A 27,926-nucleotide genomic window follows, 5' to 3' on the forward strand; every position below is an offset into this window, starting at 1 on the left:
CCTGTGGTATTACTTCATGGGTTTTGCCCACCTGCCCACGTCATGGTTTACCAACGGCATATGAGAAATCATGCCTTACTCTTAACAACGGCATATGAGACATCATGCCTTACTCTTAACAACCATATATGAGAGACCACGAGTAAGGCATGATTCCTCATCTGCCGTTGTTGAACAAGGTTTTCTAGGTGGTTAAAATTTGAAGTTATTTGGCCCACCGTTTTTCTGGCCGAGGCTTATTAAAAGGCTCTACTAAGGTTATGATGTGTCTCTATCCGTCTAGTCTGCTGACCTGCTTATCCCTTTGAGTGCCGAGTGGCTCCAAAGAGATCACGGGCAAAGGTTCCAGCCAATGAATGGCAATGCCGCAGAAAATGTAGTCCTTGCTTGTGGGTCAAGAAATCTGCCGGAGTCGCTCCGCTCCGGGCGGCCCGTTGCGGGCTGTGAAGTAGGCTGCGCCACAGATTATACACAGGAGGACGTCTACAACCTGACTAGGCCCTACCGATATTACTGGGTGTTTGCCTTGCATCCCTGTCAGGTAACTTACCCCTCAGTAAAAATCAACCCCTGTCCGATGAAATACATCTTCGTCCTGCAGGTACGTCGCCCCCCTTGTCGGTACCAGCCTAAAGAATTACCAACCATACTCAGTAGTCTGTAGATCAGGTACCTTGGTGAGAAGCTACTTTGCTGGCAGGGGCGCTACCAGGGTGTCAGTGAGAATAGCAAAAAATTTCGCGTTCGAGTCATGTACATTGTGCACCTCAGTCGCCAGTACACCTTGACACCTTGACACCATTCCACTTCTGATCAGGACATTATGATTTTGCCAAGTTGGAAATGTGAGGCTTCTTGATGTTGTGTCTGGTAGCCATAGATATAAATCTAACCCAAATCCCTCTGAATTCGACAAGATTGCAAACCAACTCGTTCAATTCCATCTATCATCTGCACTTTCTACGCTCTCCTCTCTATTTCGCAAGTCATCATCAATCGTCCCAATCACCCCTAGCATGGCTGTCGGACTCATACTTGCGGCATTGGTCGCTGGTGCCTACTGTACTCCCGCGCTTGCTCCTAGGATACCCTTTGGAGAAGCAGACATGGCTCAGCTGGCGCGAGACACACCCGCAGCCAAGTACAACACCCGCCGTATCTTGAGCGTCATTGAGCATCGCAACGCTCCTTACATGGAGGTACCAATGTCCGAGTTGAAAGGCCTTGGCGATTCTTTCAAAAAGGACTGGGATGAGATCGCCATTACTCATTTGGGCGACTACAATAGGGCCTTTATCTTACGCTCGCAAATGGTCCCCGGCTCTGCAAAGTTTAAAGTCCACATCAATCCGAACATTGAGAAAGAAGTCATTAGTGGACATGGGCCTACGACGTACACCGTTACCAGTTCCACGGCTAAAATCGACACTGATCGAGAAGGATGGAATACAGACACCAACTCGGAAGTTGGTGGCTCGGTTACTGCTGATGTCCATTTCAATGGCTTATTTGTTTCGGGCGGTGTTTCGGCCACTGTCACTGGCAACCACAGATGGGGTGAAGGGAAGAATGGGGAGAAAAGCAAGCAAACCGAGTTTCGAACTGACGAGGAAATGCGTCAAGAGTGTCCGCCTCGTCACTTTTGCTCCGTCCAGACCTGGACTTATACGGTCGAAGTATCTGGTCAATGGCAGGCAGTGCCCGTTTTCCAGGTTGACAGTTCTCCGGCTCCCAACTTTGCAAATCTCGCACTCCCAAAGGCCGACTACTGCCTTGCCGCTTGCAACCCTTACTATGAGAATTGTCAAGATATGTGGAAACTCGCAGGATACTTTTACGAGCTCGGCGAAGTGGAAGACACTCCCAGATACAATTACGAGGCCCTGCACCAGCAATATGAAGACGATCCTCAGGCAACCATACAGACCCTGTTCCCGATAGCTGCCGAAAAGCAAGGAGACACCTACATGCCTGCAGACGGCATCATCTATGGAGAAAAGCTGCCACATGTTGAGCGCAAGTTATCCTATACCTTGCGGAAGGCAAATGGAGAGCCATACAGGACTGTGGTTGTCGTGAGCGAGCCACTCGAAAAAGAAGAGGATTCCGAAGCACCAGAGGATCCCGAGGCAACAGAAGATTCTGATGAATCGGACGATGGCAAGGTAGCGCCTCCGCGGGCCCTCGAATGGGTTGTTGGCAGAAATGGGGTCGGCATGTGCAAACTGGACGAGGGATGGTGGTGCAGCAAGGAGTGGCGTTTCTACGACCCTGAGAATGGTTGGTTCACTGCGGATGCGAAGGACTGGGACCAGCCAGAGGATCTCGACAAGAACTGTCCCCAAATCAGGGCGCCTCCGCCTGCTGAACGAGACATCCCCGAGTCGGACTGGAAGAAGCTTCCAGACTCGACTGAGCCCGAGATTGCCCACCATGTGGAAATGGGATGGGCACCAACAAGCCGCCGAAATGTGCCTGTGGTTCCTGACTTGAAGGCTGGGGAATGGAAGAGGTCATTTAACCAGACAAACAGTACTCAAGCCGCGAAAGTCGAGGTTGTTGTCCTCCAAGACGAGCTTTCGGAACTTGTTGCGGATCTTGAGAATGGCACGATTTAAAGGATTTGTGGAGTGGTGGCAGGTGTGAGGCTGGTGAGGCTGGTGAGGCTGTTGCAGCCACCAAGCTACGTGGCTTCTGATTGGCCCTAATTGACAAAGAACCCACTTTTACCTAGTACAGTAAGTGCAGGATTTTGCCTGCGCTTTTTCACTGATCAAGTATTTACCGATTAATTGATTGATTGATTGATTGATTTATTAAAGCTTTAACGCCGTGACGTCCCTAATGAGGGCAAAAGCCACCCACCAAGGCGGAGCCCCCCGATGATCTAGGTACCAAAAAAATTAAAACTCTAAATTTACGTGGGTCAGTGGGGTAGTGGGTACTAGTGGGCGTTCGCAGGCCTGTCATGATGTCAGAATAGTGGCCTCTCAGGGGTCTTTAGACAGGGTTTGAAGAAAATTTCTGACGGTGTGCTATAAACGGATATTATAAAGGTAATAAAGTAATAAGGGAGCGTCAATCATAAATGGGGACAAATCTCCTTAGAAAAGGAGTTCTTCCGTACAACTGTCGTATACGTATATATAATCCCTAACCGAACTAAAACAGTCGACAAAGGCGGTCTTGTTACAAGGTGCCGCGCTACGGGGTCCTAATAAGGCTTACATAATAGGTTGATTTATTGTCCTACAATCTACTTAGATCTAGATAACGAGAATTCCTTGAGTCCTTGTTTCCTTATTTTCAGCGTCTTCGTAAAAGGTACATCTTGACCCTGGCTCTTTTGCAGGCATCCCTAGCTACCTGCCCCCCGCCCCCCTCACCCCCCCACTACCAGCTTGACAGCTACTGACAGGCACCCTGGCTCCCTCTTATGATTAACTACTCTTCGCTTTAAATAGGGAAATAAGGACTTAGGAAATTCTCGTTATCTGGGCCTTTGCCTACGCGACACTATCATCAGGAATCCATTTGCGCAACACATTCTCAATATATGACAGAGGTACACCCGAGCTCAACGCATCAGAAATCGCATGGTTCATGCGGACAACATATTCGTCTCTCGGCTTCCCAGTCGCAATCCGCTCATGACTCATGTACACGAGCACCCCAACGGCCCTGCCTGGCTGAGCAGGATCCGCTCGATGAGTGCCGTCCGCTGCCATCGGCTCCCACAACTGAGCCTGGATTATGTTCTTTGTAAAGTGAGTCGGCACGCCCTCAATTACGTCGAGCTCCGCTTCGTCGCTGGGCTGCAGCGAGTATGCCAAACCCCAGACCTCATCGTCGTCGTCGGACCCCAGAGTGATGTTGGCACCGCCCTGAGCGGCTATGAACCAGCGATAGCCAGGCAGACGGGCGATGCCGAGGTATGCTGCAGTGCGGCAGCGAGTCTTTACTTGTTGCTTCCACATGTTGCTGCCAAAGCCAACGTAGATGGTTGTGGCATTTCCAAGGGAAGACGTTTCAGTCATTTTTGGCTATTCCGGGAGTGATTTGGTGGTAGATTATTGTTCGCTCATGTTGAATCACAACATTCGGCCGAGGAAATAAATATGGTTGAGCTCCGCCATTTTTGTAGCAAGAAAGCTGCACCTCCGATGACACCTGACGCATCGTAGTAGTCAATAGTCCAGCGTTGTCCTTGTACAATTGCTGCTTAGTACCGGGTAGATGCGGCCCTGCAGCGCACTGGCAATGATCACCTCGTCCTGTGCCTCCTCCATGGCCGCCTCCAGAGCTTTTTTTTACTACTTTTGAAGACGGAGGCTTGAAGGGAGAGGTTAATGATGTTGCCAGCGAATCGCGTCCGAGAGGCCATTAGATCAAACACTGTGATGCTCCCGTAGCAGTTGTGTAGAAACTTGGCGAGTCAGTGGATAGGCACTGTTAATTGTCGGCCTAATGCACAGATTTAACCCGAGCCCCTTTCGCTCACGAATTTAGCTAGGCTACTAGAGGCCGGTAGGCTAAGTATACTAGCGGTCTAGAATTAGAAAGAAGTTAGTAGACTTACCCTAACACAAGATATCTATAAAAACATTATATAATATATAACTATATAAAATAATTATACCTATTATAATAATTTCCTATTTTTATAGTTATATAATTATTACTATTTAAGTATTTATTTTATTTTTAATATTTATAAAATAAATTATTTAATTTTATTAGCTTTATAACTTATTTTATTATATAAATAAAATGTTCTTATTTTTATTATTAATATAATTAATAATTTTATTTTTATTATATAATAAAATAATAGTTTTTTATTATCTAAGTTATTTACTAATAAAGTCTAAATATATTTTTAAAGAGATAGGAAGATATAGAAGTCTTTATTATAATAGAAGTAGAAGAATAGCTAGCTAGAGGGTGACTATAAGTAAGTAATAAGAAAGTTATGATTAAGACACGGTTTTTTCTATTTACTAACTAATATCCCTAAAACACGACATGGCCAAGTTCAACAAAGCCCACCGATGGTACTACTGGAGCAACATGACGCCACTGGAAGGCATCATAATCAAGAACTTCGATTCAGAGCTGGATGGAAGAGCAAGACGTGAGCATCATGTGTCAAACGAAATGAGACTGCTTACCATTCTGTCCAGGTCTGTCCCCACGCTGCATTCATGGATGCTAACTCGCCGCCCGGAGATCAGCTACGAAGAAGCATCGAATTTAGATTCATTATTCTTCATAAGCCATACCATATCTCAACCCTACGGGATACAATCGTGTCATTCAGACTACCACGTTTTGCTGACTAAATCCGATTTGTTAAAGGCAGATGTGCCAGTTGAGACAGCCATCGGTAGCTTAGAAGCGGAGAGAAATTCATATATTAGCCGCAATAGCCCGAGGTCAAATCCTGTGTAGACACATATTAGAGTATTACGAGTGGTCTCTTGCTCTGAACCTACCTTCCGGTCCTATGATCGAGAGGGAAACGGGAAAAACCTCATCCCTTTTCGTGACGTTGGAATGATAAGGGCATTGACCGACTAATACGAATTTAGCATTCCATCTCAGGCGAGCAAGAACGTAGCGATAACTGACTTGGAACTATGATGTTTGGGAGTCCAGCGAAAGAGGCGTGTAGGTTGGAGTGAAACTCATAGAAGTTGCGACTTTCGGGCGCTCTAGAACCGAGTTAGACTAGCACGTGGACTATACGACGAACAACTAACGGGAGATATTCGTCTCGATAATCTAGCGTATATCGAGGAATGATTATAATGTCATTCTTGTTCTCTAAGAAGTGCTCGGAAAGCCAATGATTATGATCGCGGACTTTAGCCAGAGCCTCTTGCTTCCGGGAGGACGATACGGATTGTCCCTTCTTCCTGGTGGCACTATTAGGTTCAAAGTAATCGCTCCGGGAAACTTGAGAATTACCATAGCCATTCTGTAAGCTTGCATACGTATGGCGCTGAAGCGAAGCCATCTTCGTACTCCTTTCGGAAAGGCGCCGCATGAGTCCAGTATTCGTGGGACAGAATGTCGAAGAATGCCTACAATTTTGTGAGTTGGAGGCTGTTCCTGGAAGCTCTCTGACGATACTGACCTTGCTGAAAAACTCTTCAAAAGGTTCCTGTGCGTGGGTTGGCTTTGTGGCCGCCCATCTTTCCTGAATCGAGGTACGGCTCACTTCTACCTGAAGCCACCTGGAAAGAGCATTGACCCAATCATCAGCCAGCACCTGGACGTCCTTGTTGCTAACGTAGTAGTCTGGCGGAAACAGAATTCGTGTCGGAGATAGAGGCTGATAGAGATGTCAGAGATCCGAATAAAGGCTATACATCAAGTTGATCTAACCTCCGTTTCTGCTCGTGCAGTAATGGACCACTGATTGCTGAAATGCAGCATGGTGTGATAGCTGCGTCCCAGAAAGCCGGGAGTGTGAAAGACACTATCTTTATCAGATAAAGGTCGCATTGAATATGGAAGAGGCAGAATTACTTACGGACAGGGAATCATAGCATCCTGCATGGGAGTGCCGTCATGGGATGGCCTAAAGCCGTAGATGCCATGGGCAACCGCAGGATCTCTGATGCTTCCCCCAGCTAACATTGCAATATCAGCAAACGCATGAGAGACAGGCATATGCCGATGAAGCCCTACCATCAGTCCCGAGTGTGATGTCAAGCCAGGGATATGCAGCCAAACTTGACGCTGAACCAGTACTGCTGCCAGTGGAGGCGAGATAACCATCACCCCGAGCGTTGAAAGCGTATGAATAATCGCACCAGTCCCCTATAACTTCCTGGCTGCCTCCAAATTCAACCGTCTTTGTCTTTCCCACAATAATAGCGCCCTTGTTCACAACATCTTGGACAAAATCAGTTGTGACATTGGAAGTTGGGTGTAAACTACGGTAGGCTCGGTTGCCGCAACCTGTGGGAACGCCGTTGAGATGGAATAAATCGTTGATTGCGATTCTCAATCCGGCCAATGGCAAATTTGGCGTCTTTTCAAAATAGAGTCGAGAGGGAACAGCGACGCACAGTGTTGTCGCTGCCAAGGCTGAAGCATTCAGGCTCTGATACCTGTCCAACGTTAGAAAGTGTGGTATTTCGGCAAGAATTCTGAACAGATTACTCACACATTAGTGTCCTGCTGGGATGGAATTGTGCTGAGAACAAAGGCTTCGTGGTCATCTTTGTACAGTTTCCACGCCCAAAACAAACCACGCCGAGAGTAAAAGTATGGTCCCGGAGCGATGCTCGAATCAGGAATCAAAATGACAGTAGTGCAACCAAGTTCCGCAAGAAACTGCCGGACTGAGTCACTTATGGACGTCTCGTTTGTGGTGAGGAGTACATGCTTCAGGAATCTATCGCAAAAGACATCGTCGTCGCGGAGGTAGCGACGGTAAGCATCTTGAAGATACGCCTTTGTAATTGGCCCTGAGGGCACATCAAAGCAGGCCAGGAGCTCGAGCTCTGGCGACTCGGTCAATTGTATGGTGTGCTTCCAATTGTTAGCCTCGCGAAAAATTCGTTCTTTGATACACGAACCTTGGGCTGGCCCTGAATCACATAGGCATCTGGACTATACTCGACAACGGTCGTGGTTACGGCGCTCGGAAGGGGGTTATTGGCCGTAGGACTCTGCGACGCTAATCGGCCTCTAATACATCTACAACTCAGTAGGGGCAGTTGCGATGCAGTAGGACCTGCTGTTTTGAATGTCTGGACTGTCATAGCGGCTATTGGGGAAAGGGTGTGGGAAGAAGATCTGGCTTGCAAGGTGGAGGATATTGGGCGTTTTGAAAGCTTCTTAACCCCGCTGTGCTAAGTCAGCCACATCTGTTGACCAATCCGATAACTACTGGTCCTTGGATAACCCAACTGTTGGTTTGAATACAGAGCGGTGTGACTCTGCATAACGGAGCCACTGTTGCCGTATCGTCCACGGAATGGGCCGTAACGCTAGCATCTATTAGCCAAGTCATCTCGGGAACTAGGAGATCAACCTGATTTGCCCACCTTCGTGCTCAAGCTCTGTTCAGGTAGCACGCTTGACTCAAACACATCCACGTCTCTCAGCATGTATAGTGCCGACTTTAGCGTTGAAAGTGAACCAGCACGTACCTCAAGCCAGCTGACTAGTTAGGGTAGTCATATTGGGATATGATATTTAATAAAAGCAGTACTTTAGGTGCCAACGCTCATAATCCCCAGTATGTGATCGATACCTTCACATACATATTTTGCCATTTTAGCTGACATTGATTCAAAAACGGGCAGAAGCCGTATAAGTCGCGCATCGGTGGGTTGAAAGAGCATTCTCCGATTGTTCGCAGCTTCATGGGCGGGCGCCAAGCGCAGTGATTTGATGCTCGTCAATCTGGCGGAGGCGGCGTTGAAGAGTGCCAAGTGGCCGACCGAAGTCCAGACAGGTCGCGAGACCTTTGGAATTGACTAGGATAGTTAAGGCATTGCATGGTATAATGCCCGGTGGTACCGCATGCTCAGGTTGGCTTGCTTGCAGTGAAGGCTTTGTGCAGTAAAAGCTTTGGAGTGCGGGCGTTGCCGCCTCCAAGCCTGGAAAACACTGATTATTAAGGCACTTTTTTGAACTGCTGCACACAAGAGTCAGGTGGACCATAAGGTGCTTCTACGCAAACAAATATAGGAACAGCGTAGTTAGCTTAATTATATCTGTTTGAGCATCTACCTCTAATCGACGACTGTCTCGGCAACGACAGCGGCAGCGGTTTTCGAGAGCGACAGCGACAGCGACAGCGACGTTGATTTCGATAGCTGCTCGTCCGCTTGCCCATCATGGCGCCCTCAGTAACCCCGGGTAGGGGTCGAAAGTCCGCTTGTGAGATGTGCCGCGCACGCAAACGGCGCTGCGATGTATGCATGCACCAAAAAAAAGACTTTCTCGTTGTACTGACTGGTGGTGCAACCAGGGCCGTTTACCGTCATGTTCCCTCTGCCAAAAGGCCCAGTCTCGGTGTATATATGCGATTCGGAGTCCATACGGTCAAGACATGGGCGTCATGTTCCACTCAGCACCCCCGGAGCTCAGCGCTGCTCACCTCAACGACACGCCTGAGACGGACTTGGCCACGCCCGACAGCTACGATGTCAACCGCTATCTTGCCGCTGAAATGGAATCTAGACACTTCTCCTCTGGCATTCCAGGACCCTTGACTTCCGATTCTAGCCGCTTCTCCGACATCTCAACTATCCTTCCTGATCCTGCGTCACAACGGCGACACACCTTGGGATGGACGCAACACGACTGCGCACACCTCGACCCTCTCCCGTTAAATTTCGATTCCGGCCCCTCTGCCTTTGGTCATCCACCACACTCTGCGCTTAGCCTCATCGACAGTTGGCGGCAGCAGAGCCCTTCCAGGCCGTCGAGTGCAGCGGCAGAACCAAGCGAACCCAGTCAATCTCAGCTTCCTAGCAAAGAACGTGTCTTGGAAATGGTCAACAGCTTCTTCTCCGCTCAACACCACCTTTTGCCCTCAGTACACCGGGCGTCTTTCATTGCGAGGTTGTCCAAGGACATGACTGGCTTGAGCTCCGGCCCGTTTCTTTGGGTCATTCTCGCGTTATACTGCTCCTGCGACAAGTCAGAAGCCATGCAGAGACAATATTGCCGTTGGATGCAGATAGCGCACTCCAATCTCGAGCCCATAAGCACAACGCACGTGGGAAGCAACACCACCAATATGTTGCAAGCTTCCGTATGGATGGTCTTTGACGCCTACTGCAGTACTGCAGGGGGGAAGTCACGGACGCGTGGCTGCTTCTCGGCCGCACTGCGCAACTATTGAGTGTCCTTGGGCTGGATCGCATCGATAGCAAACACCGAACACCAAGGATGAAAGCGGAGCTAAACTCTTGCTCCGACATTGAGGTGGAAGAGCGTCGCAAATGCATATGGTGCCTTGCACTTCTCGATCGTGTCATTGTTTCTATAAACGGCCTCGCTTTGTCTATAGACGACAGATATTTCCACGTTGATTTCCCACTCCCAGAGCTAGAATTCCAGGAGGCGCAAAATTCGGTGAGTTGCGACTCAGAATTATCCCTGGTTCACTCGATAGCAAAACGCTGACAGAGGTCACCAGCTCAAAGACATTGAATATTTACGGGAAAATTACACTTGCGCAGCTTTTGATCTACTTAATGGCACATCGGAGATGGCGAGCCAGCCCTCTTTTGGGCATATTCTGAAAGTTTCAGTTATCCTGGGCCGTGCTTTGGCCATTCAAAACAGCCTTCATAATGACGAGACTCAAGACCAGTATCTGGAAAAACTTCGAACCCTGGAAAGCGTCCTCAACACCTTCAGTTATGCTGCCTCAGCATCAGGCGAAGCAGTCGGTGCGACATCACTGATGCAGCTGTGGCTCAGGATGCTGACCCAATCTTCGAAAATCTCGATCCTCCATCCACCCGGACCGAGCACGCTCGGTCTTTGCGACTGTCTGATCTCTCCATCGCCAGATGCGTCCCGAAACAGGACGGACAGCAGATGCGTGAGGGCCGCCATGAGCGCTGCCGGCACCATCAGCCAGGCACTCCAGAAGACGCTGGTCGCGCTAAACAATCCATTCTTGCTGCCCATGGCATGCACGTCTGCGCGTATGCTGGCGCTTTTGCGGAATCAGATGCACGAATCAGACCGAGGACAGGCCCGGGTAGCCATCAACGAGATACTCAACGTGGTAAACTACATTTCAATTAAATTTCCCGGCGCAGGAGCGAAAGCGCAGGAGGCGATCAAGCAGAGACTATATGAGCTCGAATACGGCGCTAGAGAAAATTCATCGAGCTGCCATATCGGGATAGATTGCGAATAACATTGTGTATGGGCGTTGCTCTGGAATTCGCAACGAAAGTTTTTTATGACATTTTAGCAATGGTAAATCTGCCATGACTTATTCAAACTCACAAAAACTGGCACTAGAAACTCTAGATTTTCTGAGTATGCAGCTGCGTGTCTAGCAACGTTGTAAAGGAAACATCTACTCTAGAAACAACAGAATGTATTAAGCTTGTGGCTTTTCAAGCACCAAAGGTCAAATCTTAGGTGTAAAGTGAAATTATAAGGACGATTGTGGACAAGATAGACCATGGTTAGAGTACAATTAAAGCGATGAATTAATATAAGTCTCCAGACTTTGAACAGCCAACTCTGACCTCTGTGACAGCATCTTTCCTTGACCGCGTTGTGTTGCATAGGCTAAGTACGCATCTTCTGGTTCTGTAATCCAATCAGCCTTGTGGAAAAACTGGGCATCAGCCTGCAAATGCACAGGAACTTACTCGAAGGAATACAGCGGCAACGAGACTAACAGCGCCAGCTGTTATGCACAAAATAAAACTAAATAGAAGAAATCAGTAATTGTGAGGATGAAGCAAAAGAATGAGGACGAGAGGGAAAAGATACGATTTGTTGATGGACGACATGATGGTGCGGAGAACTGCTTTCCGAGTCTCTTCGTCGAGCTTCTGAAAAAAGTCCCCAGCAGCTCCAGACAGGGCACGCTGAAGTTGCTCAGCTGGTACGTCGGGAAGCAGCCGTCGGAGATTTTCAAGGGCCGTGTTAGTGAAGACGGCGCCGCTGAAAGAAAGACCACTGGTGATGCCGAGGAGTTGGGCGAAGAGCATAAAAGTGACGCCGTACGCCATGTCGCTCATTTCGATGACGGCCAAGATGACGGCAAAGCCGACCTGCAAATAAAGTCCGACGCCAGCGCCGAGCAGGACCTGGAATCCGTACAGGTAGGCATCAGTTGTCGATATGTCGACTCGGTAGAAAAAGACGCCACCAAGGAGGATGAAGACGGCTCCCACCACGTACCACGGCTTGTAAAGCGGAAGGTGTGGAAGCAGCGCGCCTTGCAGCGCAATGAAGACTGTCGTCGCCACGATGAAAGGCAGCAGCCTAATTCCGGCGCTCAACGCCCCGGAACCGCCGATGAATTGAAAAATGAGCGGAATGTAATACTGTTAAAATGATCAGCTTCAGAATAGAACGATACAAGAAAAAAGTAAAAACGAGATTGAGAGGGAGTGGCAACTCACCATGCTGACCATGCTGGCGCAGTTGTTTGCAGCCATCAAGACGAACAGAAGGACGGGCTCTCTCTGCGTGATGAGCTGGCAGGGCAGGAGACGGCTCTCAAAGTTGGTCATGAAACTGAAGCTTTGCTGTAGGCCAAATGAGATGAGCAGCATGGCGGCGAGTACCAAGAGTGCGATGATCTGGCCGGAACCCCAAGAGTAGAGGGTGCCTCCAAAGTTGACTGCCATAACGGCGCAGAACAGGCCAGCCACGGAGAGCAGGGTGCCCAGGTTGTCGTACGCCTGGAATTTGTCCCGCACAATCATGTTAGGGCGAGGCTGGAAGGTCGGCATGATGAAAATGTAGACGGGGGCGAAGATTCCAAGGATGACTAGGTTGATGTAGAAGCCCCAACGCCAGGTGGCATGTGCAGCGAATCCACCACCGATGAGAGGACCGATGATCTGCGCAACACAAAAGTCAGTCAAAACTACATCATACAAACGGTGGAGAGGTTCATTCCAATCTTACACTTCCAATGCCATATGCCATGCCACTATGAGGATATGTGCGTTAAACAACAAATTTTTCGGTTGTGAATGAAGCGAGAGCTTGGACTTACATCAGACTCAAATAGGCAGGGCGCTCTTTGTCCGTGGTAGTTACAGCAAGGAGCGTCAATACACCGACGTACATGCCGTTGCCGCCAACGCCCGCAATGATTCGGCCAACGATCATGCAGGCCATGTTGGGAGCGGCGCCGCACAATGTAGTGCCGATACAGAAGATGACGCCGCAGATGAGGTAGAGCGTCTTGGTGTCGAAGAGGCCGTAGACCTTACCAGAAGGGAGCGCAAAGACAAGACCACCAATCATGTAGCCAACAGACACCCAGGGCAAAAGGTGCTGGTCCCCGAGGTCCTCAATGATCGAAGGTTGGATAGTTGCGACCTGTGTTGTGGCAATGTTAGTACATGTAGCTTGCGTAGATCCAGGGAACGTTGATTGAAGGGGAGTCGCACAATGGTGTTGTCTGTGGCGTAGAGCAAGATGCTGGAGACGACGGCGACGACGGCGAGAACCCATCTGAAGCCGTGTATATCGCGAGGTGAGGGAGGAGGTGGTTCAGTCTGCCCTTCCAGTGTGTCTGAGGCGACTCTGATTCCCTCGTCAGTCTTGCCAGGACAGCTGTGACTGACCATGGCTGCCTCCTTGTTCTCGACGACGTTTGCGCCGCCAAAGTTCTTCTCCATCTCCATAGTGGGAAGCTGTTCCGCTCGATCGGGGTGAGACTCGAGCTGGTAGTGTTGCGCAGAGGAAAAAAATGGCACAATCATCCATATCCGCAGCCAAATGCCGCATATATAGTCAAACTGAGATTTGATAGACAAGCCATATCTGCTGCAGACAAGCAAGCGCGAGAGGCGTGATTGATGACAAACTGAGGACGGCCATGTTCCTGAGATTCAAATCGACGCAGGCAAATTGCGGAGTGACTAGCGGACGCTAGCGGACGCTAGCGGGAGCTAGTGGAAGTGTTTATTAAGACTCTCGGCCCTGTAGTTAGGCCGTAGCCTGTAGGCCTCAGCGCCTGTAGTGCTGCAGCCGTGGCGAGCGAAACGACCACCTTGTTTGCTCCATCCGTCTCCTCAACGGCGACACAGACTCGAACCCAACGCAACGCAGCCTAGCTTCTCTCAACCGCCAGGCAATCCACAACCTAGCCAGCAGTATCATCATCCTTATTTAGCGTGCCAGGCAAGGCAAGCTCACCAACGGTCAGAAATGGATAAGGGCGCTGTCGCTACCACTCACAACAGCAGAGGTGCTGGCCAGCCAAGGAAGTGAGGTCCTGTCCAGAGCAGCGCTGCTAAATGGCTACTCAATAACCAGTTCGGTATGAAGCCATCAACCCCCACCACTCTCTCTCCGTCACGATCTCACCGTAAATACATCACCATTGGGCCGATGACTTACTTGATCGTCTAAGTCGGGCTCTACAGGTATCTCGTTCAATCAGCTAGCCCTCTTGTTTCTCTCCCACCACTTCATCCCCGCATCGCGACAGTACACCGCCAAGTTCTTTTCACTGTCCTATCGAAATGAGCAGACGGGCAAGTATGCCGCCGGCTACGATGATATATACTTCATCACTTTTTGCATTATTTTTTTAACTTGAATCCGCGCCAGCGTCATAGACCACGTTCTAGCGCCCCTAGCTCAGCAATAGGGAGTTACAGTAAGAACGCCACACCCTTTGCTAAGCAGAGCTGGATGCTCATGTACTACAGCGTCTTCTGGCCGATTGGGATGGTATGCTACCATCGTTTTGCTCTCTATTTGCCTACTCTCCTAACACCACGGCAGTATCTCTACTACAACTCCAAATACTTTGGGCATATGGACGACCTCTGGACCGAATGGCCGCAGCGAGAGATTGACGTCTTGATGAAGGCCTACATTCTTGGTCAGTGGTCCATCTGAATTCAGCAGTTCCTGGTCATCAACATGGAGGAGCGCAGAAAGGATCACTGGCAAATGCTGACGCTCCACCTTGTCACTATCACCCTGCTGGCCTACTGCTACGCCTACCACCAGACTCGAGTTGGTAGTGTAATCCTTGTCTTGCTGGATGTCATCGACCTTTTCCTGCCGGTATGTTCCTTTGCATAGGGCCCCAGGTTCCGAGAACTAACAGTCGCGTAGCTCGCAAAGTGTCTCAAATACCTCGGTTTTGGCGTTATCTGCGACGTAATATTTGGCGGATTTATTGTCTCCTGGGTCATCGCACGCCATGGTCTCTACAATTTTACATGCTGGCGCATCTATGTTCGACTTACCTCGTATTCTGAAAGCAGCATGCTACTGCGTTTCGGCCGACAACCTTCAAGGACCATTTACCGTGCCCACGAGTGGCTGGTCGCATCTCCTAGAGCCGTTCCGTGATCCTAAAGGCGTCGTCTGTTTCAACAACAACATTATGTATGCGTTCCTATCTTTTCTTCTTTTCCTTCAGGTCATGATGATTATATGGTTCATGTTCGTTGTCAAAATCGTCATGCGCATGTTCCGAGGCAAGGCAGCCGAGGACGTGCGAAGCAACAGCGAGGCAGAAGAATTGGGGGAAGAGAGAGAGGACGTCGATGAGGCGGAGCGGCCACAGTACCTGTAGCAAGAAGTGGATGCCGAGGCGATCAAGTGGACAGCTCGTGCCAGCGCGGCCAAGATGAGCAGCTCCGGCGGCAGCTTACACTTTCGCGGTTATGCGGACCATAAGGAGCTATTCTACAAAAAGCACCGAGGGCCTCCACTATCTCTGCCTCTCTGACTCCTCCATCACCGTGATTCATGGCACAATTTACTCTCTTTTGCAGGCTACCGCCATGAATGCACGACGAAATTTGGCAGCTGTGCCTACCCCGCCGCATCTTGGAGCTTGACAACCCCGTTCTTCATGATGATAAGACATGCTGGACCGGATATGCAACCTGGCACAACGGCGGCCCGCCAGCTCTGACCCGGGTCTGCTGCGAGGCGCGTCGTGTTGCGCAGGTACATGGAAAGTTCAGCCGTCTCCCTCTCAATTCAATGCCGTTCGTATCTATCAAGATTTGTTCCCAGCTTTTGACCAGGTTGCGCTGACAATACGGACCGGAGAGACGTTTCGCGTCGTCTTCTCAGTCATTACCATCCACCTCACTGCCGCCCAGGTGACGAGCTCTGACCTCTTTGGACATCTAGGGGACGAAATTGTGAAGCTGGTCGATATAGATGCCCCCGATGTCATTGAGAGATACCGCCGTCTTTTTTGCGCATCCAAGAGACAGTTGGAATATGTGTAGTCCCTTTTTGATGCACTGGCGCCGTCATCCGCCTGGCGCGAGCCGCTCCCAGGATGGCCGCAAACAGTACAGACCTGACTACTCGCTGCAGCCTGCAAGGCTCGGGATGTAACGGACCAAGATCCCGACCTGGACACGTTTTGGATGCAGGTCGGCCGGGAAGATCTTTCCTGACGATTATTTTGAGCCACAATTCTTCGCTGGCTTGGAGCTACACACAGACATCTTCGCCGGAAGGCTTGTTCCCAACTACGATAATGCGCTGGCTCAGCGTTTGATTGCCGGAGTTCCTACATTTAGGCCGAGCGTCACGTTTCGGGCCTGTAGATATGATCGGTGCGAGGAGATGGTTGCCGAGATAGGAATGGGCAAAACATTTCCTATGACCGCGGAAATACGGACAATCAATACTTGTCAAGGCTGAAAAGGTCAGGGTGAAAGTGGCGCAATGCAGCATCAACAAACCGCGTCCTTTTAGTCAACGCAAGCAGCCGGGTGGAGCAGTCTATTGAATAAAAGGATCTCACATCTCAATTCGGCCCTTGCACCTGCAGAGCTAGCTGCTAGCGCAGCCTGGATGACTGACGATGGAGTCACTCTGTTAGTCGATGCTGCAGGTCGGTGCCGCACTATTTGCGGCAAGTCCCCGAGGAAATGTATGCTTTCTCATTACGTGGCATTTAACCAGGAGGATCCTTGGCAGTGTTAGACGGCAATCTACAAAGGCTCGATTCATTTCCAAAGTTGCTCTTCGCTTTTGAGAAGGACAAGACAACTGTTCAAGTTCAAAACAAGGCAGGCAACTGACGACATGCGCACACTCGCCATCTTCTTCATCGGCGCAGCCGTCGCGGCGCACGTATCCCCATCGCATCTGCGCCCTCGTGACCCTAAGCCCAAAGGGCCCGTCGACCCCGGCATCAGCCCGTACTGTACCTACTACGATGAGGCCTACGACAAGAGCTACACCTGCGACGATCTCCTGTCGGCTTGGGTCATCAGCAAGCAAGACTTTGAATCCTGGGTCCGTCACCGTGTATCGGTCTCTCTCGGTGCACAAACCCCTCAACTAACGGGCATCTAGAACCCCGCCGTGGGCTCTGACTGCAAGCTTGTCCTCGGACACTCGTACTGCGTCGAGGTAAACCACGGAAACCCGCTCTCGACGACCACGACCACGACCACGTCGACCACGACGAAGACCACGACGAAGACCACCACCACCACGACTGCGGCGCCCAAGCCCACGAGCTCGGCGCCATCGGGACCGTCGCCAACGCAGGACGGCCTTGTCCATGACTGCAAGGCATACTACTTTGTCAAGGCGGGTGACACGTGCGACAAGATCTCGCAGATGTATGGCACGTTCTCCACGGCCCAGTTCATTGAATGGAACCCGGCAGTTGGCAGCAGCTGCACCGGTCTATGGGCTGGTTACTACTACTGCGTGGGCGTGCCCGGAACCCCTACCTCGCGAACATCAACCGCAGGCCCGACTTCAACAAAACCAGCCAACGGGTAAGTCCTAAAACATGCCAGTCTTCTTTTCTCAAGCCCGTCGACAAGTCAGGAGCTGACTGCTGCTTTCCCACTGCAGAGTGACGACCCCACAGCCCACGCAGCCCAACATGGTGCAGGACTGTGACCAGTTTGTCTACGTCCAGCCAGGCGATCAGTGCGGCACAGTCGCATCCCGCGCCGGCGTTTCCCTGAGCGACTTTCTCCAGTGGAATCCGAGCACCGGAAAGGACTGCTCAGGACTGTGGGCCAACGCGTATGCCTGCGTCGGGGTGATTCCAGCCATCGCGCTCAGTGCCCGCTACCACGCCGACTGCACCGGCGCAACCCACAGCACGGAGCACTTTAACCCGGGCACCGGCCACTGTGTAAACACAGCCTGCCAAGTCGCTTCGCTTGACATTGCGGCCAAGGGCACGTGCCCTGATGGCAACGTCCGCATCAGCTACTGGGAGCAGCCGGATTGCACGGGGAGCTGGTTCGGCTACGGATACGCCAGCCGTGGGCAGTGTCGCACGCTCTGGTCGGAGGGGTGGAAGTTTAAGTCGCTCTACATCACCTGCGCATCAAAGGAGAGTGATTGTGTGAGCCAGAACAGCTGTACCATCTCTCCCATTCCAAACAACAACGTTTGCTAGAGTTCAGGTTGAGAAAGGGCATGGGTGTTGTTTGACACTTGGCCGTGTTCGCATCACGATATTTTCATGCTTTGTTACGCTTGGGCGCAATTCTCTGTATGACATGCAGGTATCCGTAGAGTCCATCCCTGTCTCTGATAGAAGACACTGGCAGGGTATAGAGAGGAGATGGAATAGACCCAGAAACAAGAATACATAGAAGTAGAGAAATAAAGAAGAAACTGACAATAATCAAGATGAATTCAATCAACCCTCTTCACAACATAGCCCTTGTAGAAAGCGAACATCGAAGATTGGTCAAACTAGGTACAGCGAAGTGCTTTTACTCTTCTGCCGTCTGCAACTTGCCATTCGCTACGCTCCACCAGGACGGACTCATCCGAGCGCATCAGTACAATATTGTCTTTTTACGTTTCTTTGCCTTGCGTAAGCCTGAATGGCATACCCATGTTCTGCAGGCGCGTGTCTATGTACTTGATGGCCTCCCAAAAGCTGGCTTCGCCACCTATGCACGCGCCGCTTTCGAGGTGCTGTGCCAGCGCGCTTACCGTCTTGAATTTTCGAATGGCTTTTGAGTTGCCGTTCTCGCTCCCAGATATTGCTGCCGGACAGTAAATAAAAGGCTCCTGGTGAGCCGCTGACTGGATGTGATGCTGGAGAGCTGTTGCATCTCGAAAGGGGCGACGATGGAGAGGGCAGAAGGGGCAGCGATGCGAAGGAGACTGCGAGATTAGCAGGGTCCAGTCAGATATGCTGCCACTTATGGGTGTCAGACATCCATCCGAGGTAGAGCTCAAGGACAGACTCGACGGTGTGCGCATGAGAATTGAAACGACATCTGACTGGGCCTCGAGGAAAGCAGTACCATGAGGCGGCATCTTGGTGATGAGCCTTTCGGTGTCATACTGTGTGATCAAGATTTTCAACTGATCGTAATCCATGCCTGAAGAACAAGCGCCACTTTCGAGGTGGTGAAGCACGGCAGATAGGCTGCAAAACCTTTTTTTGCACGATGCGCCAGCAAAGCAACCCAGACTGCCCAGCGGCCGATGTGCAAGAGAGCCAAGGTGCTGCTCCAACGACCACTCGGTAGCAAATGTACGACAACACTTGCTGCAACAGAAACTTGTCGCCTCGATTTCCTTTGTGGTCTTCTGCGCTTCGCTTCTATTGGTGGCAGCTGGACGTTCGTGAACCTTGTATTGAAGGTGCTGATCCAAGGCGGCGCCGGTATTAAATTGCCGATCACAATCACAGCAACGAAACTCGGTCGAGTGTAGTAATACCTGAATATGTGATTTGAGTCCTTGATCGGTCTTGAAGACTTTGTTGCAGTCACCACAGTAGCAGTGTCGCTGTGTCCTTTGGTGACTGGCCAACGACAGCCTTGACACAAGATTTTTCGAGCAAGTTGGACACTTGTAACAATGAACAGCACGAATGTGATTTTGAAGGTCTGTTGAAGATGCTAGAGCTTTGTCGCAGTCCCGGCAAAAGCAGTGCTTTGTTGCCTTTTTATGTTGCTTTTCCGCCGACTGTCTCAAGAATACAGCGTTGCAAACATCGCAGAAAAACATTTTGGCGACACGAATGTTGGCGACACCAATCTTAGATTGATGAAAAAACTTTCGAGAGTTTCTTCCTGAAGCACGTGTATTTGAAAGCAAAGACTCGGGGACGTTTGTTCTTCACGCTTCAGTCCCCCTGACGAATCCTGGAATGGCAGTCGCGACTGAGGAATACTTCCCCACATCAATGTATTTAACGCCGTCGTGAAACGTTCACTGTCGGCATCGAGATGGGAGACGTAGTTGGGCTACCGGCCATCTCTTTTCCGCGGTCGATCTGGAATAATACCGGGGTTTGATTGATCTTGTTGGTGCGTGCCAGTGCGACATTATGCCAATCTATAGTCAGAACGGCCACCTCTAGGAGCACATGTTTTCTTTTAAAGTTATCTAGCCTAAACAAGATGGCGTTTTCAAAGTAAAATGGCAAGTGTTGAGGGGCCTTGGAGGCCTACCGACGGCGGCGGCGGCGGCGGCGGCGGCGGCGGCGTTATAGGAAAATTTAGTGTTGATGGCGGCGCCGCGTTACCTAAGTGATACTTTTATGTGTATATAATTTGCCTATATAAAATAAAGTCTCGCGTAGAGTTATGTGCACCTGTTCCCCTAGCAATATGGCACTGTAATACTCTTTTGGGGAAAAAAAAATATGAAAAAACAATCGTGTACTCTATCGCTCTTTCTAGGAAGCATTTACTTGGAGTGACGCTCTGGAAATCACCCGCATCAATTTACTTACATGTAAACAAGATTATGATCTCACCTCGGGTGTAAAGCTCCACTGGATTCCGAGGAAATTGGACCATTAGATTCCCGCAATCTCTGATCTATTGCAACCTAAAGGTGACGTTTTTTTACCCTGAAGCTGGTAATATTTTGTACTCTGATATCCATGCATTGAATAGACCCGTGTTAGCTTCGATTAACACTTTAGTCCCACCGCCTAACTTCTTTACGTGGCGGAAGTGCGAACGTTCAGAAGCTAGCTCGATATCTGTTCAGCATTCGATTTATACCCGCCGAATAGTTCCGCAGTCGAGTTCGAAATCTCCCGCACGACCTTCCCTTGAATTTAAGTATTCTTTTTTTTAAGTAGCAACATGGTGTGGCGCTGCTGCTAGCGGCACGAGAGGATGAAATGAGATTACCGAGTTAGGCTCATCGTAGGCAGCACCAGACCTACGATCCTGCCAAAACCGCCAGGACAAGATAATGCACCGCCTGGAGTCTCATGAGAGCAAGCGGCGCTAATAGATGTACCTGAACCGCGGGAGCTCCCTATCCGTCTTGTCCGACAAGTTCACCACGATAGCGTCCATCATGTCGGTCGAGTCGCTTGTGGCCGCTTCCGTCTCACAAGGCAGTCTATCGCGACGCTTATTCTCCCACAGAGTGTAAAACAGGGTAATGACAGAAATAACAATAGTAGCCAAAATGCAGATCAGCATGGCAAGATAGCCCGATGGATAGGAGGGTGCTTCTGAACCCTTATAGAGCTGCGGGCCAATAATGTTTCCGGCGCAGCCAGCAGCAAAGATCTAATGCACGGGGTGATTAGAGCAGATACCTCGTTGGTGCAAGGCGTCAAGAAGAGAAAGTTGCAAACGTACAAGAGCAGACGCTACGGACTTTTTGGTGAAGCCCGCAAAATTGCCAGAGGTGAGGGCGGCGAGCAGCCCATAGTTGGCCGTGTACATGTCGGTCAGAACCGCGCCCGCCCAGCGACCCCCATTTCAGGCGCGGCGGGAGCTGGCGCATGAGGATGATGCCAAAGGCGCTGATGCACAGGCAGACAATCATCCAGAAGATGCGCGTGTTCTTGTACCGCGTGCTGGCCCAGCCCACGTAGAGCTTCATGAAAAAGATGATGGGGAACTGGCACGCGTTGAGGAGAAAGACCTCGCGCTTGGTGAAGCCGGTGCCGCGCAGAAAAATGTTTAAAAACTATGACGGTTTCAGCGAGGGACGAATGGCGATGCGCAGACGGCTGGACAGATCAATGGTCCATCTTCGGGGCTTTTCTCCAAATCGTCCCCTTGAACTTTTTTTACATACCGGATGTAGTCCTCCATTGGGAATGTTGAGCGCCAGCTGGTTCAAAACGAGCAGCCATGTATGCATGTCGCAAAGCGCCTCGCGTAGCTGAGGCCAACTAAAGTTTGTCGACTTGATGCCTGTGAGATTGTCGCTGACTCTGGCAATGGCCAGAATGCGCTCCTGTTTGGTGAGGAACCAAGCAGTTGAGGGTACATCGGGGAGCATGAGAAAGACGACCCCGGATGCAACAACTGTGGCACCTCCAAGGATAAGATATAGTGCCTGTACATTGATGGTGTGTTTAGTTAAATCGGCAGCTGCTGCTTGTTGCGACGAGTTTAGGGCTGGCCATACCTTCCATGATGCAATCGTGTGTATATTAGTAACGCCGAGTCCAACAAAGCTGCCAACAAGGCCTCCGATGCTGCCTCCCAGATACCACAAAGACTGCCTGAATGGCTGCTCCTCTCGTGTATACCACATTGCCACGATTATGGTGAGCCCGGCCGTGAGGGGAGCCTCGGCCACGCCCAAGAAGAAGCGATTGATCAAAAGCCCCGTAGCATCGCGGCAAGTCACAGTAAGCATTGCGATTGCGCCCCATGCGAGCCTACGTTGCACCTCATCAATCAGCCCTCCATCTCGCCCAATTTCACCCAATACACGGCGACTTACAGGGAGCCGGCGATCAATTTTGCGACCGGCCAGCGCACCATGAGGACTGCCGCCGGATACGATGCTGCGAGATACCCGAAATAGTATATGCCATTCGCCCAGGAATAGTCACTGTCGGTCAAGTGGAGATCTTCGCGGATGCCGAGGATCGAGGTGTAAGACAGCGCGAGCTTATCCATCAGATGGAAGCAGAAACAAAGAGTCATGATCGGCATAAGACTTTAATTCATTCTGTTCAGCAGCGAGCGCGTGACGATGGAATTCTCGAAGCGGCAACTCACTAAAGATCAATCTTGCGCTTCAGTGCCTTGCTCTTTTCCGGCGTCAGGCTGGCGCTCCTGTCGCCAGCCAGCTCCGTCTCCAGAATAAGCACATTTTGCAGCTCGCCTTTGCCAACTGATGCCATGGCTTACAGAACTCGCGATGGAAAGAATGTCGTCACTGGCTGTCAGCTTGCTTCTTTTCTCGAGGCCGTTTGTAGTAATAATTGGGTTAGATCTGTTGGGTTCGAAGCTGAAAGAGTGCGGGGGCGACACCAGACAGGATATCATGCAGTCCCTAGGCCAGAGTGTCTCGGGTGCAGGAATATATTGCATGCGCAGTGAGACTCGCATGCCAATAGCTTTGATTATTACTGTTCCGACAGCAAAGGCAGACCTCGAGATGTGACAAAAACAACGCGACGGAAAAGCCTGACGCGATGAAAGAATTGAAAGGTCCTCCATTGTCACGGTCAATATGTATCTTGTATATAAGAACACTGGGATAAGACATTTGGCGGCGCCACCGTAATGTGCCCCTATTTCACCAAAGCTTCGCGACCCAGCCTTCTGAATATATTCACTGTGACTAGCCACCATTGGTTGCATGCCCGTCACGAAAAAAAAGAAAAAAAAACCTTGACGTGCAGACGAAGGCGCAAATCAAGCGAATGAAAGCGCGAATCTCGTACCCGCTTCAAGGCCAACCAACCACCATCGGCAAGGACTTGGGAGCCTGCCGACACTAACTCTACTGGTAGAAGCTGAGAGCAAAGGTGCCAAGATTTCGAAATGAGTTTCTAACACTGCCAGTACCCAGGCAAATCTCGCAAAGGTGTTTCCTGTTTTGCAGTTGGGACCTAACAAGGGTGGAAATGGTTCACAAGAGGCAGAACTCCTTGGACCCGCGAAACCTTTGGGTAGTGGATCGCGCAATGCTGTCATTGGCCAAACCTTACTGTCAAACTCACTTTATATGAATGGGATAGAACTACTCCACTGCGGCAACTGTGTTACACCTTTCTGGTAGCACAATAATAGCCGCTGAAGCGATCGTTTCACGGGGGCTAGCCGCGAGGAATTTATGAAGCAAACTCTTAGCGCTCGCATTGTATTTAGGCACAGAAAACTTGTCATCGCAGAATGAACAGGTAGCGACTCACCCTTGTACCTTCCCGTGGATCAAGATTGCAGTGATTCAGAGTCGTAAGCGCGTGCAGGGTAGCCGTGGATATGTAAACCAGAGGCATCGCTAGCACCTTTTGCTCTACACTCGACCAATTCTTTTCGCCAAATTCAATTTGGGCGAGCCAGATCTGCATCTATAGATATAGCGTTCTTGTGCCAACAGATGCTGCGCATACCATGGTTGCTCTTTGGCAGAGAATATGCTAATTGAAGTCGCCAAGCCACCTCTGTATCTAGTCACCGGCGGGAAGCCCCATCAGCCAGGCGCAACATGATTTTCCATCTAGCACAGTATACTCGTCTATCAAGGCATTGGCGCCTGGCCTCTCAGCACAGCAGATGGCCACTTCGCGCTCGGCCCGGACAGCATGGAGCCGGGGAGCGCTGTGGTTGGTACTCCATGGCGAAACCACACCATTTGTGGTTCAACGAAGAGGATAATCTAGCGAACATGGCTGGACTCTGATAAGATAATGCTATGTGCACGGCATGTTGTCGAATGGCGAAGCGTTTGCTATGACAGGCGCGGTACGGATTAGAAGAGACGTTTATGATTCATGGAGCGCTGATCTTGTGGCACTCTTCATCCATACTGACGACCAATGTCCCCGAAATTATAAATTACAAGTCATCAAGAATCTTGATTCAACCTCACAATTAATATGCCACAATTCATTATATCCGTGAATGTCTCGGCCGGCGCAGTCAAGTCGTCGTGCCGACTTATATGCTCAACTGCAAGGTGGGGCCGACAAAATACAAGACGGGAAACTTTTTTTGCGAGAGTGTTCGAGCATCACATCGGCGCGACACCACACAAACGTCATGCCCCGGAATACGGTACAGCCCAATGCCTGGGTAGCACTGAAGCTTCCTAGTGGAAACGTGAAAATCTTACAAATAACGCCCAACACGTAAGATACCACATCACGCATCGACACACTGAGCTGTGGCAAGTGTTGGCCGCTAACCAGCTGTTTTGACAGAACCGTGAGCTTGGGGAAATACGGCTCCTTTCCCAGCAACCTGCTTCTCGACCGCCCGTACCACCTCACCTACGAAGTCCAAGACAAGCGCGAGCCCGAGACATTTTCGCGACTGCGCGTCGTGCCCGGCACGGAGCTCAACGCCGATGCGCTCATAGACACGACGGCAGAAGACGAAGCGGCGAACGCCACGCCCGAAGCGGAGCCTGCCGCCGAAAACAGCGATGACGTGAACGAAGCCATGATTGCGGCGGCTGTGGGCGAAGAGCTCGCCCTTGCCGATGGGGAGGAGGAGATTGTCGAAGGCAGCACCGAAAAAAGCGTCGTCACGCGCAAGACGTTTGACGAGCGGGCGCGCCAAACGCTGACGACGGAGGAGATTGAGGAGCTCAAACGAAAAGGTGCGGGCGCGGGCAGGGAGATTGTCGCCAAGTTGCTGGTGCGTCACACGGCGATTGACCAAAAGACTGCCTACTCGCTGGCAAAGTACAAGCTGCTCAAGGAGAAGAAATATGTGCGCCGCTTTACGGTCCTGCCGTTGGACGTGCCCATGCTGGCGCAGTGGATGCTTGAGGACAAGGACGCCAGCAAGATTCTGGAAATGCGACAGGAACTGCTGGCGCTGGTCGGGTGCTGGGCCGACGTGCACTTTGGCGGCCTGCCTGTCGAGGGCGCGACGACGCCGCACGGAGGCAGATGGCTCGCAGTCGACGATACCGGCGGTCTATTAGTCGTCGCCATGGCTGAGAGAATGGGCATCCTCTACCGTGACGAGAACGAAGAGGATCTGCAAGAGGACGAGACGGAGCCGGTGCCGGCGCAAGATCCTGCCACAGAAGATGCCAACGGCGGCGTCGAAGAAGACGCCGCCTCGACGACGACGCGCCCGCCGCCACGCAAAAGGCCGTACAAGGACGACCTCGCGCCGCACTACGCGCTCCGCAACTCCATCACCGTCGTGCACGCCAACTCGCAGCCGAACCTGTCGCTGCTGCGCTACTTTGGCTTCGACGCCAGCGACCCGAACCCGCAGGAGCCCTACCACCCGCTCGCCACGCACCTGCTCCCCGTCAGCTGGCTACAGGTGCTGTCGCCGGACGACGACCCCGCGTACGCGGACCGTCCCGCCGACGTGCCTCTCGAGGAGCTCGCCACGTGGAAGACGAACCGCCGCGGCAACTACCACCGCAAGCGCCGCCGGTGGGCGCGCACCCGGCAAATCGTCGACGGCACCCGCGCGGGCGGCTTCGCGGGGCTTGCCGTCGCCAGCACCATGGACCCCGTGTCCGTCTTGCGCAGCGCGCTGCCGCTGCTCGCCGGCGGGAGCCCCGTCGCCATCTACTCGCCCACGGTGGAGCCCCTCGCCCAGCTGGCCGACTGCTTCAGCATCGGGCGCCGCGCCGCGTGGGTCACGAGCCCGCCTCCCGCCGCCGAGGGCAAGTCGCTCACGGAACTCGAGTCGTGGGACGGCTCGGCTGAGTTTCCTATAAACCCGACGCTCATGGTCGGCGTGTCGGTGCAGACGAGCAGGGCCAAGCGCTGGCAGGTATTGCCGGGCAGGACGCATCCGTTGATGATGGGCAAGGGTGGTGCCGAAGGGTACTTGTTTACGGGGTGGAGGGCGATTCCGGCAGAGGGAAGAATATCGGCGCGCGGCAAGTTTACAAAGCGAAGGATGTAGGGCTTTGGGCATGGTCGAGATACCCTTTGGATTGTAACGACGTATCATGTAAATGAATATTGGCATTGGCATTCAGATCTACAGCCTTATATGAGCAAGTCCCAAGTAACGAGTAAACCTAGCGTCGTGCCTTGGAAGAAATGTGTTCGCTATATTGACGTTATAAAGCAGTAAAGTCTATGTTTGCCCCAATTCCGGCCAGTCACATTTATAGCGCCTTGCCCATAAACTTTCTCTTTGTAAAGCTCAACCACCACTTGCTAGGCTTGGCGTCGTCTTCCTCATAGACACGTGCAAGTATGCGAATGGCAAGCTCCTGGCGGATCTGGGCCATGTACTGGCGGAGCTGCTCAGCGTCCTGTCGATCGCGAGGCGGTTCATACATCTAGCGAGCAACTGCGTTAGCCTGATCCCCTCCCCAAAGCAAAAGAAGAACGGAAAAAAAAAAAAAAAACACATGTCAAATCTTTACGCGAAAACATACCTGGTTCAGAGGCCACGCCGGATCGCCCGGCAGCGCAAAGTGCAGGTCCAACGCCAGGTTCATCACCTCCTTTTGCGCATCGCGCACCGTGGCGTTGGGCTTGATCTTGGTCAGGCAGTCGCTGAGAAACCAGATGCCGTAGATGAGCAGGCGGTCTGCGGGGCCCTGAATCTCAAAGTTGCGGAAAAAAGTGTTGGCGCGGAAGAGCGAGATGACCTCGTCGAGGATGTCGTAGCTCTCCGAGTCAGGGTCGGGCGACTCGGACGCGGGCAGCGGCGGGCTGGGCAGCGGCAGCGTGTAGGCCGGTCCGCGGACCTTGGTGCGTAGTGGGAGGAGGGGGAAGTTGCCGATGAGGCGCGGGTCGGGCTCCGAGTTGAAGACGGAGTTGTAGGCCTAAAAGACTTGTCAGTCAGCACGTGCCCGGGGGGAGGAGGTGTGCATTTGAGGTGGTAGAGTCGGTATGGCGAGAGAGAAAGGGAATGGAGCGTATCAGGAGGATCGCGTACAGGCATTGTGATGGACTCTGGAGCAGCGCTACGACAGAGGGGAGTTTCTGGGTTTCTGCTAGACGAGCTGGTTCAAGAAGCTGTGATGGCGTATGCAGCTTCATCATGGCGGGGCTGTCGCTCAAAGCCCCGTCAACGAGTGTGGGAAAGTGCAAAGAGTGGCTGTGCACCAGGAGCTGTGGCTGGAGCTGTGGCTGGAGCTGTGGCTAGCAGTGCAATGGTGCCTCGCTCGGGCATATTTTAACGATGCAGGTACCAAGCAAGGCACGGCGGGGTTTTCAAAGTTTACAAAAAAAAACGATAAGAAAAAAAAAAGTAAAAATCATGTCATAATGTTTCAAAGCAGGTTCTTTTCACGTTTGATTTGAAAGCATGACTCTTTCGGCGACCGTCCCTGCGGGCTGACGTCTGGAGCAGCTCGATGCCGTG

General features: G+C 51.4%; 11 protein-coding genes across 11 annotated transcripts; 5 read left to right on the plus strand and 6 right to left on the minus strand.

The window, feature by feature from the left end:
- Positions 1-1,016: 1,016 nt before the first annotated feature.
- Positions 1,017-2,618, plus strand: BBA_09344 (uncharacterized protein; the record flags this gene model as incomplete). Its single annotated transcript, XM_008604441.1, has 1 exon — positions 1,017-2,618. The coding sequence occupies one exon, from the start codon at positions 1,017-1,019 to the stop codon at positions 2,616-2,618; it is 1,602 nt and encodes a 533-aa protein (XP_008602663.1).
- An 888-nt stretch (positions 2,619-3,506) lies between these two features.
- On the minus strand, positions 3,507-4,037 carry BBA_09345 (AIG2-like family protein; the record flags this gene model as incomplete). Its single annotated transcript, XM_008604442.1, has 1 exon — positions 3,507-4,037. One exon carries the CDS (start codon positions 4,035-4,037, stop codon positions 3,507-3,509), a length of 531 nt encoding a protein of 176 aa, XP_008602664.1.
- Positions 4,038-4,477: 440 nt separating this feature from the next.
- On the minus strand, positions 4,478-8,294 carry BBA_09346 (amidase-like protein; the record flags this gene model as incomplete). Its single annotated transcript, XM_008604443.1, has 15 exons — positions 4,478-4,517; positions 4,580-4,594; positions 4,640-4,655; positions 5,496-5,576; positions 5,632-5,714; positions 5,763-5,927; positions 5,971-6,086; positions 6,140-6,337; positions 6,391-6,484; positions 6,539-6,638; positions 6,697-7,121; positions 7,178-7,545; positions 7,593-7,863; positions 8,169-8,182; positions 8,283-8,294. The coding sequence occupies 15 exons, from the start codon at positions 8,292-8,294 to the stop codon at positions 4,478-4,480; spliced, it is 1,998 nt and encodes a 665-aa protein (XP_008602665.1).
- A 791-nt stretch (positions 8,295-9,085) lies between these two features.
- BBA_09347 (MFS transporter, putative) lies at positions 9,086-10,906 on the plus strand (the record flags this gene model as incomplete). Its single annotated transcript, XM_008604444.1, has 3 exons — positions 9,086-9,784; positions 9,814-10,107; positions 10,148-10,906. The coding sequence occupies 3 exons, from the start codon at positions 9,086-9,088 to the stop codon at positions 10,904-10,906; spliced, it is 1,752 nt and encodes a 583-aa protein (XP_008602666.1).
- Positions 10,907-11,444: 538 nt separating this feature from the next.
- Positions 11,445-13,373, minus strand: BBA_09348 (MFS drug efflux transporter; the record flags this gene model as incomplete). Its single annotated transcript, XM_008604445.1, has 5 exons — positions 11,445-12,056; positions 12,135-12,578; positions 12,646-12,670; positions 12,737-13,065; positions 13,137-13,373. 5 exons carry the CDS (start codon positions 13,371-13,373, stop codon positions 11,445-11,447), a joined length of 1,647 nt encoding a protein of 548 aa, XP_008602667.1.
- Positions 13,374-14,622: 1,249 nt separating this feature from the next.
- On the plus strand, positions 14,623-15,060 carry BBA_09349 (sphingosine N-acyltransferase lag1; the record flags this gene model as incomplete). The annotated part of the gene is made up of 2 exons (XM_008604446.1): positions 14,623-14,769; positions 14,821-15,060. 2 exons carry the CDS (start codon positions 14,623-14,625, stop codon positions 15,058-15,060), a joined length of 387 nt encoding a protein of 128 aa, XP_008602668.1.
- A 1,707-nt stretch (positions 15,061-16,767) lies between these two features.
- BBA_09350 (LysM domain-containing protein) lies at positions 16,768-18,112 on the plus strand (the record flags this gene model as incomplete). The annotated part of the gene is made up of 3 exons (XM_008604447.1): positions 16,768-16,980; positions 17,041-17,474; positions 17,554-18,112. The coding sequence occupies 3 exons, from the start codon at positions 16,768-16,770 to the stop codon at positions 18,110-18,112; spliced, it is 1,206 nt and encodes a 401-aa protein (XP_008602669.1).
- A 407-nt stretch (positions 18,113-18,519) lies between these two features.
- BBA_09351 (zinc finger protein) lies at positions 18,520-19,689 on the minus strand (the record flags this gene model as incomplete). Its single annotated transcript, XM_008604448.1, has 1 exon — positions 18,520-19,689. The coding sequence occupies one exon, from the start codon at positions 19,687-19,689 to the stop codon at positions 18,520-18,522; it is 1,170 nt and encodes a 389-aa protein (XP_008602670.1).
- A 1,238-nt stretch (positions 19,690-20,927) lies between these two features.
- On the minus strand, positions 20,928-22,798 carry BBA_09352 (MFS allantoate transporter, putative; the record flags this gene model as incomplete). Its single annotated transcript, XM_008604449.1, has 6 exons — positions 20,928-21,218; positions 21,310-21,624; positions 21,736-21,999; positions 22,072-22,327; positions 22,393-22,611; positions 22,674-22,798. The coding sequence occupies 6 exons, from the start codon at positions 22,796-22,798 to the stop codon at positions 20,928-20,930; spliced, it is 1,470 nt and encodes a 489-aa protein (XP_008602671.1).
- A 1,867-nt stretch (positions 22,799-24,665) lies between these two features.
- BBA_09353 (Gcd10p family protein) lies at positions 24,666-26,507 on the plus strand (the record flags this gene model as incomplete). Its single annotated transcript, XM_008604450.1, has 2 exons — positions 24,666-24,754; positions 24,827-26,507. 2 exons carry the CDS (start codon positions 24,666-24,668, stop codon positions 26,505-26,507), a joined length of 1,770 nt encoding a protein of 589 aa, XP_008602672.1.
- Positions 26,508-26,715: 208 nt separating this feature from the next.
- Positions 26,716-27,503, minus strand: BBA_09354 (ARP2/3 complex ARPC3 subunit; the record flags this gene model as incomplete). The annotated part of the gene is made up of 3 exons (XM_008604451.1): positions 26,716-26,892; positions 26,992-27,384; positions 27,498-27,503. 3 exons carry the CDS (start codon positions 27,501-27,503, stop codon positions 26,716-26,718), a joined length of 576 nt encoding a protein of 191 aa, XP_008602673.1.
- Between the last annotated feature and the right edge of the window lie 423 nt (positions 27,504-27,926).

This window comes from Beauveria bassiana (assembly GCF_000280675.1).
Source record: "Beauveria bassiana ARSEF 2860 unplaced genomic scaffold BBA_S00051, whole genome shotgun sequence".
Lineage (NCBI taxonomy): Eukaryota > Fungi > Ascomycota > Sordariomycetes > Hypocreales > Cordycipitaceae > Beauveria > Beauveria bassiana.